We start from the raw sequence: 20,962 nt of genomic DNA, 5'->3' as shown, positions 1-20,962 counted from the left end.
ATTCCTCGTGTGTGTCCACATACCTGGCAATAAAAAGCGATTCTGATTCTGATTCTGATTCTGATTCTGATTCTGATTCTGATTCTGATTCTTAAGGACATCACTTGCTAAGTGTTCCACAAACAGGACAAAAACCATGCTGCTCCTCCTTAATCTGAGGTTTGACTGATCCCGCAAACTATTTTGTCAAAGGACCTTCGGCCCTGGTCGGATCTACCAAGTCAAACTGGTCCTAGGTGAGGGGCCCAGAGAAAGAAGTTATTCAAAAACTCTTGTAATGAATGTGTAAATGCACCCAGATATGTCGTCAGACTGATAGAAACCAGGAGTTGTATTCATAAAGACTCACACAGAGCTCCTGACTCACCTGGGAAATTAAATCTGAACTTCAAGAGTGATTCAGGATCAATTTCAGAGTGAGAACTCTTATCTTTGTGAGCAGAAGGGGTTGACTCAGCTCATAGGTCTGAAAATGTCCAAAATGAATGAATAACACGATACTTCAAGCCTTAATTTGTCAACAGCAGACCTGTTTTACCTAAATCACACACACATTTCTGTTTTAATCATTTATTCAGCTTTGATTATTGTTCATTTGTAGGTTTGATACAAACACTCTGAACATGCTGGACGTGTTCGTTATCCAGCTGCTTTAACACATGAGTGGTATTTTTCCGCCGTCTCGCAGGTGTGAGCACCTCCGTAATAAAATCAGTGACAAACAAACACGGATCTTGGTTTTAAAGACACAGCTGAAAGATTTAGATAGATAGATGGATACTTTATTAATCCAGAGGGAATTTTACGAAGTCTAATTCAGGAGTTTAAGAAGTCATCAATTTAAGTCATTGTGCACTACTTTTTTGTCTTTTACATGTTTTCAACACTTTTTTATTAGCTTTTTTTGTTTTATTGCTGAATTATTAAATTGTTTTTTAGATCTTTATTCAATCAACAAATAGCTTTTATAAGTGCGGTCATTCAATAGATTTTGTTTCAGTCCTTGTTTGTGTTCTTTTAGTTAGAATATACATGAATACAGACAAACAAGATCCTTTTATGATCATCTCTTCTTATTTTTCGGATACTTTATTTCCCTAAGCCTTTTAGAACAACAATAAGGACGTCTGTGAGCCTTAAAACTATGTGCTTAACTCGTTTTGACGTGCACTGACCTGAAACTGAGATAGCATCGTTCACAACTTTGTTTTTGTTGCTTTTTAGTTGCTTGATGTCTTTGTTGCCTCTTCAACATGACAGCAAATTCACATGTGCAGGGCTCAGAGTGGGATTTATTTATCTGTCAGTGTTGTTTCATCCCACAACTGTAGGGGAGTCAAAGAGCATCAAAAGTTAGCCAAATTCGCTGGCATTACTTTAAAGGGACAGTTTGCCTCTTTTGACATGAAGCTGTATGACATCCCATATTAGCAACATCATTTATGAACATTTTCTACATTGTGCAGACCGAGCAGCAAACAGCGTAACAGGCGCGGCTGTCGGCAGGCGGCAGCAGGCAGTGATACGAAGGGAGAGGAAATAGTACCAAGCGATTGTGAGGTCTGACTTTTTCCTGGAGAACCATTTTGTGATGCAAATGTATTACTCTGTTGAACGCATATTGTTTTGAGAAGCAAAACGCTTTATTTTTTAAACCCCAGCCAACTAGCCGGACTACCTTCATCAACACCAAAACGAGGCTGGAACTCTGCTCACAGGACGCAGCAGGGGGTAAGAAGATGTTCAGAAATGATGTTGCTGATATGGGATGTTACACAGCTTCATGTCAAAAGAGGCGAACTATCCCTTTAAAGCTGCCAATTTATGGCTGCAGCTTGAAAACAGTTTTTCCTCCTTCAAATCTCTTTTAAGGTTTAAGATGCTTCATGAATATTACGTTAATCTTCACTGGGATCTACTATTTCATCTTCAGGGGGAATATTCCTAGCCTGGCGACGCCATCCTACGTACTTCCGCCCAAAGATTTTGGCTCCGCACATAGTCTGGCCAAATCCCCCTACCTCGGTTCGCTCAGTGTTTTGCCAATCAGCAAACAGTTGCGAGTGGTGACGCAGAACTCACGCGCGGAGTCCATTGTAGTCCATATAATTGTAGTTCAACCGCAGCGGAAATAAACATGGCGACGGAAGAACGCTAGAAGCTATCCATGAAGTTGTCTCAACTCTGGAGAGCATTACACAATTAAAACAAGAGCAAGAGGAATGCCTCTTCAATATTGTTAGTGGCAAGGATGTCGTAGCTCTCCTTCCAACTGGCTTTGGGAAAAGTTTGATTTATCAAATGGTACCGGTATAATGAAAGCGGATGTGGGAAGCGTGATTCGCCAGCTAGAGCCTCGCGAGAGTAAGCATGAACTTGCACAACCAACGTCATTTCTAAACATTATGATTGGTTAAGGGAACTCTGTTACTCCAATGAATTTAAGTTGCTGGGTAAGGTCCCGCCCTCCATGGAAACGGATTCCTCTTGGGTTTTCCCAGACTGTTTGACAGAGTCAACAGTCGGCTTTCGCCCAGGCTAGAATATTCCCACAATTCCCCACAAATTCCCCAAGAATTTATTTGTAATTTCATCACCTGCAGTCGGAGTCCCTGATCTGAATATCGGCTGTTTCATTCAACTGATTCAGTGAAAAAAATTTTAAAAAATTTCAGTTTTACTGAATAAACACACAAAGAGAGCTGCTGTTATTTCAGTATTCTGTTCATGTGTGAGTTGATTTGTGTTTCCTGCTCCAGGAAATTCACTCTGACATCCTCTCGTTGTTAAAAAATCATTCTGTTGGGCACCAAAGAAAACACAGAAAACAAGCCTGGAACCAGCAAAGCACAAAGGACTGGAGATTTGACCCTATTTGTTCAGTCACTGAAGTGTTACTGCAAACATCTATTTAGAATAAATATTCCCAGTCCTGTCAAGTGGATCAGTGACAAAGAAGAGAGGTAGCCTGTGATGATCAGAGACCGAAGCAGACAGCACACTGTAAGGTGTACAATGAAGAAAATAGCCAATTAAAATGAATATCAGATGATAATGTGGTCAGAGCAGCCATAAATAATAATAAATAAAGACCTGGAGTACATTTATGACAGTAAAAATGTGAGGTTCTGCATTTCTTTACAGTTTAAGTTATGTTAAAGTTGAAGATTATACTTAAAAAAAAAAAACAGAAATCATTATATGAAATGATAATTGAATATTAAATGCCAATTACATGTATTGTCATGCAGACACGCTTTCATGCCTTTGGCTTCTAAAATAGGGGCTCAGTGTTTTTGTTTAAATCAATTATTTGTTGATATTTATAAAAAGTTTGAGCAAAACAAACGTTTTACAAAATAAGAAATTACGTCAACCAAAAATTAATTACATACGGTACTTTCCAGTATTTTTATAATTACATTTTTCTACTTTTACTTTCATTATGACGGGGTATTTCTACAAAGTGGTTTCACTTTTAGTCGAGAAGGTTCCTCCAGAAGCAAAAACGCTTCTAAAAAACATGAACAAAACAGCAAAAATAATCCAACAGATTAACGACGACATGCCCATAAACAGCCCTGATTGGCTGCAGTTTGTCTATATTTTCCGTGTTTAAGCCAACATGAAGCACAGTTACAGTGGAAAAACCTTTAAAAGTGATCAACTAGACACAATCGTTGCGTATTTGTGAGTTTTTTCTAAAAACAAAATGAACCTGCGTATCAGGTCAACTGAAACCTGAGCCAGCATCTCGTGACTGCCCTGTGCGCGCACACGCGCGTACACAAACGTCAAAGTATTCAGCTGACGAAACGGCCGGGCCGGCCAATCAAAACTCCCCGTGTTTAAAGACCGACCAATGGCAGGCGTGGAGAGATATATGACGGGGGGCGTGGCCATAGTGCCGAAACTGTCTTGACAGGAAACCTGTAGCGGCGGGTTGAAGAAGAAAGCCGTCAAAGAAAGAAGATGGCGAGAGGAAGCAGGAGCCTTCAAAGAGTAGCAGAGTACCTGAAGCAGTTACCGAGGACAACCGGTCGGGAAGTGCGGGGCAGAAACAACTTCAGGTAAAGAGTTTGGACTCTTAACTGTCGACCAAACATGGAGGGTGGAGGAGAGGAACACCTAACGTATACAGTCGTCTAACAGTTGGAGGAACGTTACCGAAATTATCGAAGTTGGTTGAGGAATACTTCGGTTCAGTTGTATTTAAACACGTTTGAGTTTGAATAGACACTATTTTTTTTTTATGATTTTAAGTTTTCACGGATGTGTTGAACGACAAGAAACTTTTTTTAAAGGCCGAAAAAAAACAGGGGCGTAACTAGCTAGACGTAAAGCTGTGTTGAGGCGCGGGCCCCCGTTTTTCAAGCCCATTTCACATAGCTTGTATAGATACAAACTTTACTGTGTAAAAAAACGCTCCTAATTTCGTTTTGTATTGGCAGGAAAACAGCCTGAACCCTGTTTGTTTAGGCGGCCAGGGTTCGTTTACCGGGGACCTTCAAAAGCTGTCAAACTGTGTTATCTTTGGTGTTTTTCAGAGATGCAACTACAGAAATGGGAACAAATAATGTGTCTGTGTGACAGGCTGCTGGTAACAAAGTGCCTAAAGATCCAGTTTAAAATCTTTGCCAAGTTGTCTGTTATGTGCGGTCACAACACTGGTTGATCCTTTGAGTTAACAGCCTTTTTTCTGCCTGGATGATTCATAGGACTGGACTGAAAATGAGTGAAACGGCAGCTAGAAAAACTTTGAAAGAAGTATTGATGACCACTTTAAAAGATTAAAGAAAGTCTGGCTGCTTGGAAGGAAACAGAGAAATGTGGGGCCGGATCAGGAGTTTGTATATTCCCTTTTATACTCAGCAGATGCCCTTAAAATTAAATGTTTTATCTTACAACCTTCAGTTGAATGAATGAGTCACTATTTATGTTTTTTAAAGAAACCGAGGCATGAAAATTTGCTCAGTTTATGATTCTTAGAAGTGAGTATTTGATGCTTTTCTTGGGCCAAAGGCGGTTGTGTAAATACTTCCATCTATAGTCGGTCCTCAAATGTTTGGTTTCGACTTATATTTACAGTTTCTATCTCGAGCCACAGCTCCCCCATAGTCTGCTTGAATATCAGCTCCTGTGACCTGCTTTAACTTGTCTTTAACTATGTCAAAGACACGTTAAACCTTGTCAAAGTCGGTCTGTGAGCGGAGCCCCGGCCTCTGCTTTACGTCTCAGTGTGACTGCTCTAGTTTCTCAGCCACGGCTGCACATTTCTTCTTCTGTACACCTGCATGAGGTCAGTACAAAGTGTCAGGTGTATCATGTTTCAGGTACAAGTGAGCCGGCTCCTGTTCGATGCCACGAATAGAGCAGGACGGCGGGTTTGAGCTGATGACGACGGGATATTGTGACGTCATATTAATTAATGATTAAATATTGAGTTAAGTTCACTGAGTTTAGGGCCTTTGGGGGTCATAAAGTGTTGTTTTAAAGGCCTGTTTTTTTTTTTGTCTCTTTGTTGCACTTTCTCCTCTTTTCCCTTGATTTGCATTTCTTTGTGGTAGTTTTGAGTCTTTTCGTGATAGTCTTGAATATCTCTGAGGTGGTTTTTGCATTTCTGTGATATTTTTAAGTCTGAGCTTGTTTTGTATTCTTTGTGGTCATTTTTATTAGTCTTTTTGATGATCTTTAGTGTCTTTGTCATCATTTTTAGTCTTTTTGATGATCTTTAGTGTCTTTGTGGTCATTTTTAGTCTTTTTGATAATCTTTAGTGTCTTTGTGGTCATTTTTATTAGTCTTTTTGAAGATCTTTAGTGTCTTTGTCATCATTTTTGGTCTCTTTTTGATGATCTTTAGTGTCTTTGTGGTCATTTTTATTAGTCTTTTTGATGATCTTTAGTGTCTTTGTCATCATTTTTAGTCTTTTTGATGATCTTTAGTGTCTTTGTGGTCATTTTTAGTCTTTTTGATAATCTTTAGTGTGTTTGTGGTCATTTTTATTAGTCTTTTTGAAGATCTTTAGTGTCTTTGTGGTCATTTTTTGTGGTTTCTTTGTGCCTTTTTACAGACATTCTTCGGTTGTTCTGGTCTTTATCTCATCTACTTGAATCTCCACACATGTTTGTCTTTGTTTAGCGACGCCACAGTGTGCTTTTCTAAGTATTCTGTGTGTTTTCTTTTTTTGTAGCCTTTAACTTAGTTATATTAGCTATCTGTGCATGTGGAGGCCTGTAAATCTGTTCACTAGTTTACTTACAATTCTTTTTATATTCAAAGGATTTATTTTTACACACAACAGAGTTGTTTGTTTTATCGATTATTCTTTGACTCTATGCGAGTTATTAAAAGTCCTGGAAAGAAGCCGGTGTACTGTGCAAAAATGTGCTTTAAAGCATCTGGTGCCAGGGACATTGTGGAACGGGGAACCACAGGTGTTGGGAATGACAGCCAGAAACGGCGGACCAATCAAACCATCAGACACATCGAGTTGCAGCTCCGAGTTACAAGTTAATAGCTGTGGTAAAGGTTACGAGTCAGTTTGTACCCGCCCAGCATTCATAGAGTGCCCATTCATGGTGTCGGGGAGGATTTGGTCTTTAGATCCCTCAGGCTTTAGAGCAGCAACCGTTTGGGTGAAAAATGGTTTAAAATACACTTGTTTTCTTAATACTTCTCCACAATCCTCAAGTTTTAAAGTGGATATTTTACATTGTAGTGAAGGGTAATGACTTGTCAAAGTTGTTAATTTGACTTTAGGTTCATGTGGCACCATTAAAATGTAAGTTTTGCATCCATGTTCACCTTGTGAATTTCGTAAAGGTTACAGGACTGGGTGGAACTGGCAGTCATGTGACGGATTGCTCGGTGGTTTTCACAGCCGCCTCAGAGAAAACAAAAGGAGGGAATGTTTGTTCAGGTCAAAGTATTCAAACCCCCGAAAATATCCATTTTAGCACAAAGAAACGCAGCAAATTCTTTCCTTTGAAACCCCGAAGCATTGAATATTTGCTCGGTAAACCAGTAAAGATTACCAAGTCATCAGAATAGTTGGTGATCAACATTCCTTTGATCAGCTGATAATGAATCAATAAATCTCAGAGGCTCCGCAACACTGATGTTGATTTGATTAAGCCATTTAAAGAGTGGTGATGGCACCAAAGACTGTGGGTTTGTCTTTAAATGAAAGTTTCAGATAACTCATCTGAACTAAAACTTCTTCTGTGCAGTTTGTCACAAACCCGGTGAGAGAGCAAAGTTTAACTGGAATAAAAGCAGCATTACCTGCAGCTAAAGTCTAATTGTTGACACACTTCTGCACCTTTCTGCCCCTCAGGCCGAACAGAAGGTACAGTTCCTGTCAGACATTATTAAACTCAGTGATGCAGGTCTGTGCAGCGCTTTGTGGAGCAGCTGCCCTTGACCTCATTTCTTTATCGGCATCTGAGACGGTCTGACTGTGCGTCTGAGTGGCAGCTATAAAGCTTATGTTTCAGGTGTACAGGTATTACAGGATTAATACTCCTGTCCCACTTCGGTGAGGAAGAAAAAGACTGAAGGAGCTCTGAAAGTCAGCGGCCAAATAACAAAAAGCATTCAAGCATTAGAGGACGATTCGGGTCAGTGTGACACCTTTGTTCAGTATTTCCTGCGATGCAGACAATTCCTGCTGTTGGTCTATTTATGTTGACTTATTCGCTTCCTGGAAGAGAAACTGGAGCCGGAGTTCCACCTGGATCATTCAGGCAGACGTCTATGAGCTTTTTCTGGTAGTTTTGTGCCTTTTTCTGTTAGTTTTGTGTGTTTTCCTGTTAGTTTCGTGTGTTTTTCGGATAGTTTTGTGTGTTTTCATGATAGTTTTGTGTTTTCCTGGTAGTTTCGTGTGTTTTTTGGATAGTTTCGTGTGTTTTCCTGGTAGTTTCGTGTGTTTTCCTGGTAGTTTCGTGTGTTTTCCTAGTAGTTTCGTGTGTTTTCCTGGTAGTTTCGTGTGTTTTCCTAGTAGTTTCGTGTGTTTTTTGGATAGTTTCGTGTGTTTTCCTGGTAGTTTCGTGTGTTTTCCTGGTAGTTTCGTGTGTTTTCCTGGTAGTTTCGTGTGTTTTTCGGATAGTTTCGTGTGTTTTCCTGGTAGTTTCATGTTTTTAGGATAGTTTCGTGTGTTTTTTGGATAGTTTCGTGTGTTTTCCTAGTAGTTTCGTGTGTTTTTCGGATAGTTTTGTGTGTTTTCCTGGTAGTTGCATGTTTTACGGATAGTTTTGTGTGTTTTCCTGGTAGTTTCATGTTTTTAGGATAGTTTCGTGTGTTTTTTGGATAGTTTCGTGTGTTTTCCTAGTAGTTTCGTGTGTTTTTCGGATAGTTTTGTGTGTTTTCCTGGTAGTTGCATGTTTTACGGAAAGTTTTGTGTGTTTTCCTGGTAGTTTCGTGTGTTTTCCTGGTAGTTTTGTATGTTTTCCTGGTTGTTTCATGTGTCTTCAGTCTCATTGAGTGTTTTTGCAGTTCTTCTGGTCTCTTTCTCTTCTACTTGATCCGTTTAGCATCCCCGCTGCGTATTGTGGACACCTTTTCTCGTCTTTTAACTGAGTTATATCAACAGTTGAGGCACCCTAACTTCTCGAGCCTGTAAATCTATAAATAAGTTGTTTTAGTTTTGTAGTTTCGATGCAAACTTTTAGCTTTTCCACATTCGAGAGAAGGAGAATTAGTTTTCCCCTGACAAATGTGAGCAGTAAAAGAGCTTTTGTGAGTTAACGGTTGATTTGCTTGTTCATTTGTGTTTCTATTGATGGGTTATTATTGAAATGTTGGTGAAACGATGATCTCAAAGTCCACAAACACAAAGTCTGATGTAAAGTGCAACTTTTCCAGCTCACAGCACACGGGCGCTTTGCAGCAGCTTGTAGTTTGGGCTCGTACATTTGGGGTTTAGTAGCTCAGGATGTACTTCCTGCTTGTGTGAGCATGCATTCAGACCAGTTTTACCTCCTGTGGTGCGGATCCTCAGAGGTCACAGAGTAGCTGAAAAAGTGGACATTGGTGTTGCTCCATGAACGGCGGCTGAATTTAAGTGTAACTTTTGTGTTTTTCCCGGTCAGAGATGGATTAATCTGAGGCTGGGTTCAAAGGTCAGGCTGACTCAGAGCTTCACCCTGTGTCCTCACTTGTTTGTTTTTGTGATCAGATACCTGTCGTCATGTGGGATCCTGATGACGCGTGTTCCTCCGCTGCTGGGCGCCACCATGCCGGGGCGCGGCGTCGTGCTTCCGGCCCGCAGCTTCTTCAACCTCACCAACTCCTTCTCCAAGAGGAAGGAGTACTCAGAGAGGCGCATCATCGGGTGGGTCTGCGCTCGCTCATTCTGTTCATGTGACAAAGACAAAGTGGCATTCTTTGGCTTTTAAAGCAGCTTCACACAAACTCCCAATGCTTTGGACCTTTTTCCTTTATTTGAGGAATCGTTTCTCGGAGACGTTTCACAGGGTGCTTGCGCAAGTCTTGAAAGTCTTAATAAGTATGGAATTTTGAAGCACTGTTTTCCAGACCTTGAAAAGTCTTGAATTTTGTGTGAAAGTCTTAATAAAGTATGGAAAATAAATGTATGGTAGAATTTTACAGTATGCTGAAAGGCATTGTGAAATGAGAAATAGGAAGGTAGGCTATAAAACTATCATTTTACTAACTGGGCACGTACTGTATTAGCCTAATGGGATTATATCCAATCAACGCATGCTTAGCCTAGTCTGGCACATTTTCGTAACGTCACTGCTGAGGTCTATTGAGATGTACTTGTGATTTTCATGTTTTGAAACGTTTTCCTCAGTAAAAGCGTAATTTACTGTGAATAATGCATTTGTTCATTGAATACTAGCCTATAAAAATGAACATTTCTAATAAACACAGTTGGTACAATCTCAACCAATGAAGTAGGCAGCAGGCACACAAGTTACAAGTACATAAAGTTAAGGTCTTGGGGGGAAAAAAAGTATCAGTTTTAAAAAAGTCTGGATAAAGTCTGGAATTTTAATTTGGAAAAAGAGCAAGCACCCTGTTTCAGCTCTCATTAAGAAGCCTTTCGGATGAGCGCTGATGCGTCTTCAAGAAGCAAAAAGCAGAGGTCCAGCTGCTCTTATTCAACCTGGTTCTGTCCTTCCAGTCGCACCCTCACAGATCAGAGGGTCACAGTGTCCGTGGTTCTGTCTGCATGCAGGAGTGACGCACTAAATGTCCTCCTGTGTTCCACTGACGGGTCATAATCATTAAATCTGCAGGTATAAATAGAACAACATGACAGCGGTGATGCAGTCCGCCTCCTGCCTGCTGTTTGTTATTTCTGTGTTTCCTGCTATCGCCGCTCCTCTCCGACCTCGTTCTGGGTCATGAGTTTGGTCCCGTGGCGGCCTTGTTTAGCGTGTCTGACCTTCACCCCCCCCCTCGCCGCTCTGCAGGTATTCCATGCAGGAGATCTATGACGTGGTGGCCGGCGTGGAAAACTACCGGGACTTTGTTCCCTGGTGCAAGAAGTCGGAGGTGGTGTTCAAGCGTTCTGGGTTCTGCAAGGCCAAACTCGCCGTGGGTTTCCCCCCTGTGCTAGAGAACTACACCTCCCTCATCACGACTGTGCGCCCCCACCTCGTCAAAGTAAGTTCAAGCTTCCAGCTCACAAAGGCAGAGCGGTGTTTTACTGCATTTATTTATATTTCTTGGATGTAAAACTGGTCTTAAATGTCAACATCAGAAGGATACAAACAGAGGCAGGAAAAAGGTTAAAAAAACAGTCAATGGGACACAATCCAGATGTTCCAACAACAGCCTTCAACATTTAACCCGTTTATAAAAACTTTAGTCGTTCTATCAAAAAACACTATCTGTTAGCCAGGACCAGCTGTTAGCCAGGACCGGCTGTTAGCCATGTTTACCAGGACCGGCTGTTAGCCATGTTAGCCAGGACCGGCTGTTAGCCATGTTTACCAGGACCGGCTGTTAGCCATGTTTACCAGGACCGGCTATTAGCCATGTTAGCCAGGACCGGCTGTTTACCAGGACCGGCTGTTAGCCATGTTTACCAGGACCGGCTGTTAGCCATGTTAGCCAGGACCGGCTGTTAGCCATGTTTACCAGGACCGGCTGTTAGCCATGTTTACCAGGACCGGCTGTTAGCCATGTTTACCAGGACCGGCTGTTAGCCATGTTAGCCAGGACCAGCTGTTAGCCATGTTTACCAGGACCGGCTGTTAGCCATGTTAGCCAGGACCAGCTGTTAGCCATGTTAGCCAGGACCAGCTGTTAGCCATGTTTACCAGGACCGGCTGTTAGCCATGTTAGCCAGGACCAGCTGTTAGCCAGGACCGGCTGTTAGCCATGTTTACCAGGACCGGCTGTTAGCCAGGACCGGCTGTTAGCCAGGACCAGGTGTCAGCCATGTTTACCAGGACCGGCTGTTAGCCATGTTTACCAGGACCGGCTATTAGCCATGTTAGCCAGGACCGGCTGTTTACCAGGACCGGCTGTTAGCCATGTTTACCAGGACCGGCTGTTAGCCATGTTAGCCAGGACCGGCTGTTAGCCATGTTTACCAGGACCGGCTGTTAGCCATGTTAGCCAGGACCAGCTGTTAGCCATGTTAGCCAGGACCAGCTGTTAGCCATGTTAGCCAGGACCGGCTGTTAGCCATGTTAGCCAGGACCAGCTGTTAGCCATGTTTACCAGGACCGGCTGTTAGCCATGTTAGCCAGGACCGGCTGTTAGCCATGTTTACCAGGACCGGCTGTTAGCCATGTTAGCCAGGACCAGCTGTTAGCCATGTTAGCCAGGACCAGCTGTTAGCCATGTTAGCCAGGACCGGCTGTTAGCCATGTTAGCCAGGACCAGCTGTTAGCCATGTTTACCAGGACCGGCTGTTAGCCATGTTAGCCAGGACCGGCTGTTTACCAGGACCGGCTGTTACCCATGTTTACCAGGACCGGCTGTTAGCCATGTTAGCCAGGACCGGCTGTTTACCAGGACCGGCTGTTAGCCATGTTTACCAGGACCGGCTGTTAGCCATGTTAGCCAGGACCAGCTGTTAGCCAGGACCGGCTGTTAGCCATGTTTACCAGGACTGGCTGTTAGCCAGGACCGGCTGTTAGCCATGTTAGCCGGGACCGGCTGTTAGCCATGTTAGCCGGGACCGGATGTTAGCCAGGACCGGATGTTAGCCAGGACCGGATGTTAGCCAGGACCGGCTGTTAACCAGGACCGGCTGTTAGCCATGTTAGCCGGGACCGGATGTTAGCCGGGACCGGATGTTAGCCGGGACCGGATGTTAGCCGGGACCGGATGTTAACCAGGACCAGCTGTTAACCAGGACCAGCTGTTAGCCATGTTTACCAGGACCGGCTGTTAGCCATGTTTACCAGGACCGGCTGTTAGCCATGTTAGCCGGGACCGGCTGTTAGCCATGTTAGCTGGGACCGGCTGTTAGCCATGTTAGCCAGGACCAGGTGTTAGCCATGTTTACCGGGACCGGCTGTTAGCCATGTTAGCCGGGACCGGCTGTTAGCCATGTTAGCCGGGACCGGCTGTTAGCCATGTTAGCCGGGACCGGATGTTAGCCAGGACCGGATGTTAGCCAGGACCGGCTGTTAACCATGTTAGCCGGGACCGGATGTTAGCCAGGACCGGCTGTTAGCCATGTTAGCCGGGACCGGATGTTAGCCGGGACCGGATGTTAGCCGGGACCGGATGTTAGCCGGGACCGGATGTTAGCCATGTTAGCCAGGACCGGCTGTTAGCCATGTTTACCAGGACCGGCTGTTAGCCATGTTAGCTGGGACCGGCTGTTAGCCATGTTAGCTGGGACCGGCTGTTAGCCATGTTAGCCACTACCGGCTGTTAGCCATGTTTACCAGGACCGGCTGTTAGCCATGTTAGCCACTACCGGCTGTTAGCCACTACCGGCTGTTAGCCATGTTTACCAGGACCGGCTGTTAGCCATATTTACCAGGACCGGCTGTTAGCCATGTTTACCAGGACCGGCTGTTAGCCATGTTAGCCACTACCAGCTGTTAGCCACTACCGGCTGTTAGCCATGTTTACCAGGACCGGCTGTTAGCCATGTTTACCAGGACCGGCTGTTAGCCATGTTTACCAGGACCGGCTGTTAGCCATGTTTACCAGGACCGGCTGTTAGCCATGTTTACCAGGACCGGCTGTTAGCCATGTTAGCCACTACCAGCTGTTAGCCACTACCGGCTGTTAGCCATGTTTACCAGGACCGGCTGTTAGCCATGTTTACCAGGACCGGCTGTTAGCCAGGACTGGCTGTTAGCCATGTTTACCAGGACCGGCTGTTAGCCATGTTAGCCACTACCAGCTGTTAGCCACTACCGGCTGTTAGCCATGTTTACCAGGACCGGCTGTTAGCCATGTTTACCAGGACCGGCTGTTAGCCATGTTTACCAGGACCGGCTGTTAGCCATGTTTACCAGGACCGGCTGTTAGCCATGTTAGCCAGGACCAGCTGTTAGCCATGTTAGCCACTACCAGCTTTTAGCTGTGCCCCCTGTGGTCGTATCACGGGACGTTCCCACCATCGGCTTCTCCTCTTTCAGAAATATTCCGTCTGCTTGGATGTGATAAGAAGCTGATAAACCAGAGTGGCGACCCCAACCCGTTTTTCCTTTAGTTTCCTCGTTTATCTCGTTCCACATTAATAAATCTGTTTTATCTTTTTTTCTGTAAACAAACTGAATGTTTTTACTCCCTTTCGGACTCTATGATCCACTTCTTCTGTGTTTTTTAACTCGGCATGAAAGTATTTATAATTAATCACCAACATTTTTAACTGAGCTTTGGTTCATGTTAGATCATCTTTATTTATGAGTGAGCTTTTGTCCTCAGTCGAGTGAAAACATGAAATGATCTCAGCTGCACGATGGAGGTAAAAAGAAAAACAGTTTAGTTGAGTTTAATCTATCAAAGATGCAAATTTAATTCTGCTTTTACGCTCCAGCAGTGTGTATCGTGTATTTTATACCCATCAATGTGATTTTAACATGAAATTAAAGCGGTTTTTAACACATTCTTGTGTTCTTTTCGCTGAGTAAAGGACTCAGAACTGGTTCTTAAGACACTTGAGGCTTTGATGGGAGTCGTGTTACCGTTTAAAAAGAGGCAGCTTTCCAAACTGTCATCAGGGAGACAAATGGAGAAAGAAAAGAGCAGCTGTGGAAGAAGGACCAACAATGTGGTGCTCCGGTCTCAGGGCGGGGGGCACCGGGTTCAAACGGCTTTAAACTGAACCTCAGGCTCTCTGGTTTCAGCCTCAAAGTTTCAGCTCAGCTCAGTCTGTGAGAGTTTCAGGGCAGGAGCTGCTTTTTCCGAGGCTCTGATTCTGTTTTGGACAGAAATGTGTCGAGTGAAACGTTCGGATCGCTTTGCTGATGTTGTTTCTGCTCCTCAGGCGTCCTGTTCGGAAGGGAAGCTGTTCAACCACTTGGAGACGGTTTGGCGCTTCAGCCCGGGCCTCCCTGGGTACCCGCGGACCTGCACCGTGGATTTTGCTGTGAGTAGAAGCTAGGGCTGAACGATATATCGTTATCTTATCAATATTAGGGATGTCGAAATTTAAAAAAAAGTCTTGACCGACCACTGAGCCTCATTAGTCGATTAAAGTCGGTCACCGAAAATTCTATAAGTGCCATTTATGATATCTGTCGCGTGGAACAAGTTATGCCCCCATTTTAGACTGGTTAGGCTCCCATCACACAATCAATGTTAGTTCCTGCCCTTGGTATTTTACATTTTCCCCAATCATTGACCACTAGTTCTAGGCGTACTTGTGGAGGAATAAGGGTTTCGGGTAGAAAAATAATTGCTGTGCCTGCGCAGACACGCACAGCCACACATTACGCGCAGCGGCGCCCTTCCAGTCACGGTACTTTTTAAACACGAATCAAACGCGGCACCGAACTCGGGCTGTTAAAAGCCCCCGTTACAAAGTCACAAACAGAGAACGGTGCATTTGGCGGTGTTACAGGAAAGTAGGTAAACCAATGACTTCGTTAAAAAAAAAAAAACTTACCAAATGCCAACAGCCTCTGTGGCGTAGCCTATGCTGCACAAAATCCTTTGCAATAAGTTCCTGTCGTCATGCCATTTAAGTACAGACGAATATATCACAACAAGTAGGCTAAGTTAGTCTTGTGTCTTTTGCCATTACAGTGTTACAATTATCATTATGTCGTAGTCCACATGCAGCCACTAACAAGCTGGCAGGGAAGGTTGTCACAATATTGCCGTCAGGATACATTTGCATTAGCCTACACGCAACACTTAACTTCTCCCGTCAAAATGGCTGTGAGACTGGTGCAGTAACGATGAGAACAATTTCTACATTTGTTTTTGTTTTTTCAAAAGACTCAACGTGGGATGGCTCATGCTCGCATAACATTTCTAAAGATACAGACGACATTGATTCGGTCAACCATCGGTCATACGGTCATCGGTTAACATCCCTAATCAATATCTAGATATGAACATTCAAGATATTAATATCGCAAATTCAACAATATAGATTTCCCCGCATGTGCAGCTCAGGCAGTCGCAAACATCATTTTTACGCTCGCCCTTATGTAGAGCGGAAGCCAGCCAATGACAAACATCCGAGGGAGTGAGGCAGACACACTAACTACATTCACAGCGGGGAAATTAAAAAGAGAAGATGAGGCCGGCGCAGAATCTGCGCATTCGACGGATTTGGTCAAAATAAGCCATTCTCCATTATTTGGAGGCGTTTTGGATTCAGAAAAGAGGATGTGAACCAGAGCGAGGTGTTGTGCAGGTCGAGGTCAGGCAGCACAACAAACATGTTGCACCACCTGAAACACCAACAGCACGTACTGCACGGAGAGTGCAGCCATGTGAGAGGAACGGCGGAGAAGTGAAGCCAAAGCAAAGTTTGATCGCTGATGCGTTCAGTAGCGTTACGCCATACGAGTCGACGTCCACCGGGCACAAAGACCTTACAGATGCTGTAACATACCACATGGTGCCCGTGTACACCGTCACTAAAGAGGGCTTTCAGAAGGGTTCAGACGCTGGACAAACGTTACAAAATACCATCCCCAACATATTTTAATCAAGAAGTAATAATAATAATAACAACTTGGGCTTATATAGCGCCTTTCAAGGTACCCAAGGTCGCTTAACAAGAGAAAAGAAGGGGGGAAGGGTAGGGCCGGAGGGGCGGGTTTAAGAAGAGTAGGACATGGAGAAGAGATGTGTTTTTAGATTCTTTTTGAACTGTAGTAGAGAGGGCAGAACGGTTGTGAAGTGGCAGATTGTTCCATAGGGTGGGGGCAGTTGAACAGAAGGCCCTATCTCCATATGTTTTCAGTCTGGTGCCAGGAACGGAAAGTAGGAGATCAGAAGCCGTGACTGGGAGTAGGGGTGGAGGAGATCAGAGATGTGCTCAGGTGCGAGTGAGTGGAGAGATTTGTAGGTCAAGAGAAGGATTTTATAGGTGATGCGTGCTTTGAATGGGAGCCAGTGAAGTTGCTTTAGGATGGGGGTGATGTACTGCCAGGGCTCGGTGTGAGTTAGCACCATGGCAGCTGAGATTTGAACATACTGCAGCCAGTCAAGGGCCTTACTGGGCAGCCCAGACAGGACACCGCTGCAGTAGTCCAGGCGGGAGGAGATAAACGAGTGGATGAGGGTCTCTGTTACTGAGTCAGATAAAGAGGGCCAGAGTCTTGAAATGTTTCTGAGGTGAAAAAAGGCAGATTTAGTGATGCTCTTGATGTGGGACCGAAGTGAGAGAGTGGAGTCCCATTCCAAAAATCTACAACGAACGTAAAATGAATGTTGAATCCGAGCTCCGTGAAATTGAACGTTTTGCCACAACCACGGAGCTGTGGTGGAGACGGACGACTGAACCGTACGTCAGTTTAACATTTTATAACAACAAACTTCCAACTCAAGACCCGATGAATGCAGACGTGCTTCTTTTGTGTGATGATGTTTTTTATTTTTCACTGAACCCGCAGTCATATCGTATCTGGCATGAATATGGAGATATTAATTTTTGTCCATATCGTTCAGCCCTAGCAGAAGCGTCCGTGACGCGTCTGCCGGGTTGTCTCTCTGTGGCTTGCTACCTCTAACACCCCCCCCCGCTCTGCCTCCTCAGATCTCCTTCGAGTTCCGCTCCCTCATCCACTCTCAGCTGGCTCACGTCTTCTTCGACGAGGTGGTGAAGCAGATGGTTTCTGCGTTCGAGCGCCGCGCCTCCAAGGTCCACGGCGCCGAGACGCCCATCCCGCGCGAGCTCATGTTCCACGAGGTCCACCACACGTAGCGGCGGCGAGCCCGGCCGATCCAACACGACGCCAAAGAGACGGAAGCCGCCTCCTGTGCTCCACCGGCGAACCGCAGTGCCTTCCCCACGAACATTTCCCACGCCTCAGTTTTCAGAGCCGACGCCGATCCGGCGGCCGAGCGTCACCCCGCTGCTAAAACTCCTGGGTCTGCGCCCGCTTTGTGAAACTGAGCTCCCAGCTGTGCGTCATCACATCTGGAAACAGCAGCTGCATCAGCCGGCAGCACATCTGGAAACAGCAGCTGCATCAGCCGGCAGCACATCTGTCAACAGCAGCTGCATCAGCCGGCAGCACATCTGGAAACAGCAGCTGCATCAGCCGGCAGCACATCTGGAAACAGACGACGCTCGCAAACATTCAACTTTTATCCTGAAATGATCTCAATGTGCCGTCAGATAATCCGCCTGGAACCAGGAGAGGCTTCACCATTCCTCCACAAACAATAATATTTTCTAAATTATCTGATCATTTTCATAAAGTTTGACACATTTTCAGTGAATATCTGCTGGTTCCAGCTTCTCTAATGTGAAGATTAGTCAAATTTAATCATAAAACTGCACATTTTATTTTCATTTCTGACAGAATCCGTTTTTTTAAGATACTCCAGCGCACTGTGGGGGAAAACGGGGCATTTTTTAATCTATTTTCTAACACTTTTAGTTCAGAAAAAACAACTAATTTCAGTGAGTTTTATCGTGTTCAGAAAACATTTGTGTTTTCGTTTATATCCGAAACACAAATGCAAAGAAAATATTAGAATAAATCTGTATAAACGCAAAGATTCTAGAAGTAAAACGGACGTGAACAGATGAGGGATGGAGCTTGTTCGTCGGTACTAATGAAGCCAGAAGAAGAATAATTTTTAAACGTTAGAGACGGCGTTCGTCGTACGTTCAGAACCACGAGAGTTCACGTCCGGGTCCAAACTGAGGCCCGTGTGTGTCACAGCTCTGGGGTCCAGATTCGCTGCTGAGAGGAAACTGAAGCTGATTTTATTCGTCTTTAACGCGATCAGAGCCGAACTTTCAGGTCTTTTCCACTGAAGTGGTTCCGGAGACGAACTTAGAAGCAAAAGTTCTGGAAGAAACCGGTGTCGTAGAGACGAATCCGGATCAAATAAACTGTGAAAATCAGCTTTTATTCTTCCAAATGCTTCCAAGTTATTCTTCCTCGGGGTGGAGGGTTTGAATCCCGGCTGCCGCCAGAACGTCTTCAGAACCGGTGCTGAAACGCCTTCAGTCTGCAGGAAAATGATCAAAACCGGGAAGATAGAGCCACTTCCTGTTTTAATTAACCGACCTGGACCCGGAGCCGGAGCCGGAGCCGGACCCGGACCCGGACCCGGACCCGGACCCGGAGCCGGAGCCGGAGCCGGAGCCGGAGCCGGAGCCTCAGAGTTTCTGACCCGCTTTTTGTAACGACTTTAAATCTGTTTCAGGTTTCCGGTCCAAACCGGATCCTTTCTCCTCTCACACCTGATCTGTGATGTCAGAACCTGCAGGAGCGGCGAGGCCCGAACGTTTCCGCTCCGCTCGGATCAGAAAGCGGTTCGGTTCGGTTTCGGGTCCGACTTGAACGTGAGCGATTCAGAACACGTTCAGCGATCAGCCACAACATTAAAACCGGCTCTGTGACGTCACTTCCTGTTCGGCTTTAACTGAGATCCTGAAGGTCCAGTTGGGACTTTTTAAAGTCCCCCCCGTGTACGCTGACGGATCAGAACCACCAGGAAAGAGAAGGGCTCAGTTTTATCTGAATTATCTCCAAACTTTAAAGGAAACGCAGCGAGGGCACGTGGTGCTAATGTTGTGGCTGGTCGGGTTACACCAAAACCATCCAAATAAGCTGGTTTTACTTCTGCTCAGATCGTAAAAGCATGTGAAAGTCCGATGAAGCCGCACGGCGCCTGCTGGCAGCGTATTTATCTCGTTTTAAAGGAACATTTCGCCCACTTTTATCATATTTATTGCTTAGTTTCACTGTGAATTTTAGAGTTTGTGGTTAGCATTTAGAAGCAGAAGCTCTCGTTAACGGGTCACACGCAACATGTTCCGACCTTCATCTCTCCTCAGATCCAACGGTGACTGACTGTAAATGTTAACTCAGGCAGCTTCAGGTCAACATTTAGTGTGTAAATATTAGATTTAGCATCACTTCAGACGGAGCTGTACTCTGTTTCCTGGGACTTTGTGTAAATGTGTGTCCAACGGCTTCATAAAGATGTACCAACTGCATGATGTATAAAGTATTTTTTTCTAAAAAAAACAAGCCAATGTTTTTCTTTCATCATGTGAGAATAGGTGGAAGGACAAGGTTTAACCTCATGACCTAAATATCTGCGTTACCACACAGGTCCACATGTCTTTAACAGATATACAGATGATATCAGACAGAAAAACCACCCCGAGGAGGTGGAAACTCAACTTATTCATTTATTCAAACCTTTATTTAACCTCACAAAGGTCACTCAAGACAAATAAGTGGAGGCAAAGTCCAGTTAAACTTTATTTCTTCACTAAGTAAACGTCTGATCTCAGTCATTCAGCAGCTTCATTTGACCTTTTTCTTGTTTTAATTGTTAAAAATTAAGTTTAAGACCTGAAACTTTATCAAAACGCTCAGAAAAACGCATAAAAACTGAGATCATGTGACTTTGACACAAAACATAATATTTAAACTACAAATCAAACGTATGGATCGAATGTGAAAGTTTTCAAATGAAAATTCTGATTCATCTAAGCTTCGACCTACAGAATTTATCCACATTTAAAGGTTTTTACTGATTTCAACACATTGAAATATTGTCTCTAACAGACTGAAGATCAGTTATTTTTAATTCTTTACACAAGAAGTTAAGCTTTGTTTAATCATATTTGCTTTTAGTGTCGTTTCATACATTTGAATTTAATATTTTTAGTTTTCTATAATATCACAACTATGAAAAAGTATGAACTTTCTTCTATTTTATAAAAATATGCATCTTTCTTCTATCATTAAAATATAGGCTGTGTTCAAAACCGCCAACTACTCATACTAACTTTAACTTTTAAGTTCCCGGATGCATCCTAGATTCTCCTAAATGTTGGGTATGCATCATGAGGTTACTACTCATACTCAAACTACCCAAGATGCAACGCAACGTGACGTCGCCGATCGTCATTTCCTGTCAAAACGGCAGTTTCAAGCTAGCTACGACGAGGGTAGGTTCACTTCCTGTTTTCAAAACAAAAGCACCAATTGTATGGTAATGGCTTTCCCTATGATAAAAGGCAACGGGTATTTTATTTTGTGAAAATAACCGGAAGTGCGTTGCTCACTACGGCTAGCTTTAGTAGCGCCGAATTCGTGGGAACAAAATTGTAAACAGCCGGTATTTTGTCAGGTTTTCAACACGTTGGGGATCTAAACGACTACTTTCTCACCTGAAAATGTTTCAAATGTTGCTAAAGTTTACAGAGTTTAGAGCTTAAGAGAAATCAGCTTCAGGCCGGCTGATTTCAGCTCGGGCAGGAGCGAAATGCATTGTGGGTAAACACTCTGCATACTGTCTGATCGATTAGTGTGCAGTATGCAGTATAGACATAATATAATCATGTTATATGTATAT

At 44.1% G+C, this 20,962-nt stretch overlaps 1 protein-coding gene across 1 annotated transcript; it reads left to right on the top strand.

Annotated features, from left to right (window-relative positions):
- The first annotated feature begins 3,906 nt into the window (after positions 1 to 3,906).
- coq10b (coenzyme Q10B) lies at positions 3,907 to 19,623 on the top strand. The gene is made up of 5 exons (XM_075480220.1): positions 3,907 to 4,070; positions 9,177 to 9,332; positions 10,441 to 10,633; positions 14,436 to 14,537; positions 17,166 to 19,623. Exons 1-5 carry the CDS (start codon positions 3,973 to 3,975, stop codon positions 17,331 to 17,333), a joined length of 717 nt encoding a protein of 238 aa, XP_075336335.1. The 5' UTR covers positions 3,907 to 3,972; the 3' UTR covers positions 17,334 to 19,623.
- Positions 19,624 to 20,962: the final 1,339 nt, after the last annotated feature.

Source organism: Odontesthes bonariensis, chromosome 12, assembly GCF_027942865.1.
Source record: "Odontesthes bonariensis isolate fOdoBon6 chromosome 12, fOdoBon6.hap1, whole genome shotgun sequence".
Lineage (NCBI taxonomy): Eukaryota > Metazoa > Chordata > Actinopteri > Atheriniformes > Atherinopsidae > Odontesthes > Odontesthes bonariensis.
The sequence above is the reverse complement of the archived record's forward strand: the minus strand, read 5'-3'. Positions and strand labels throughout refer to the sequence as shown.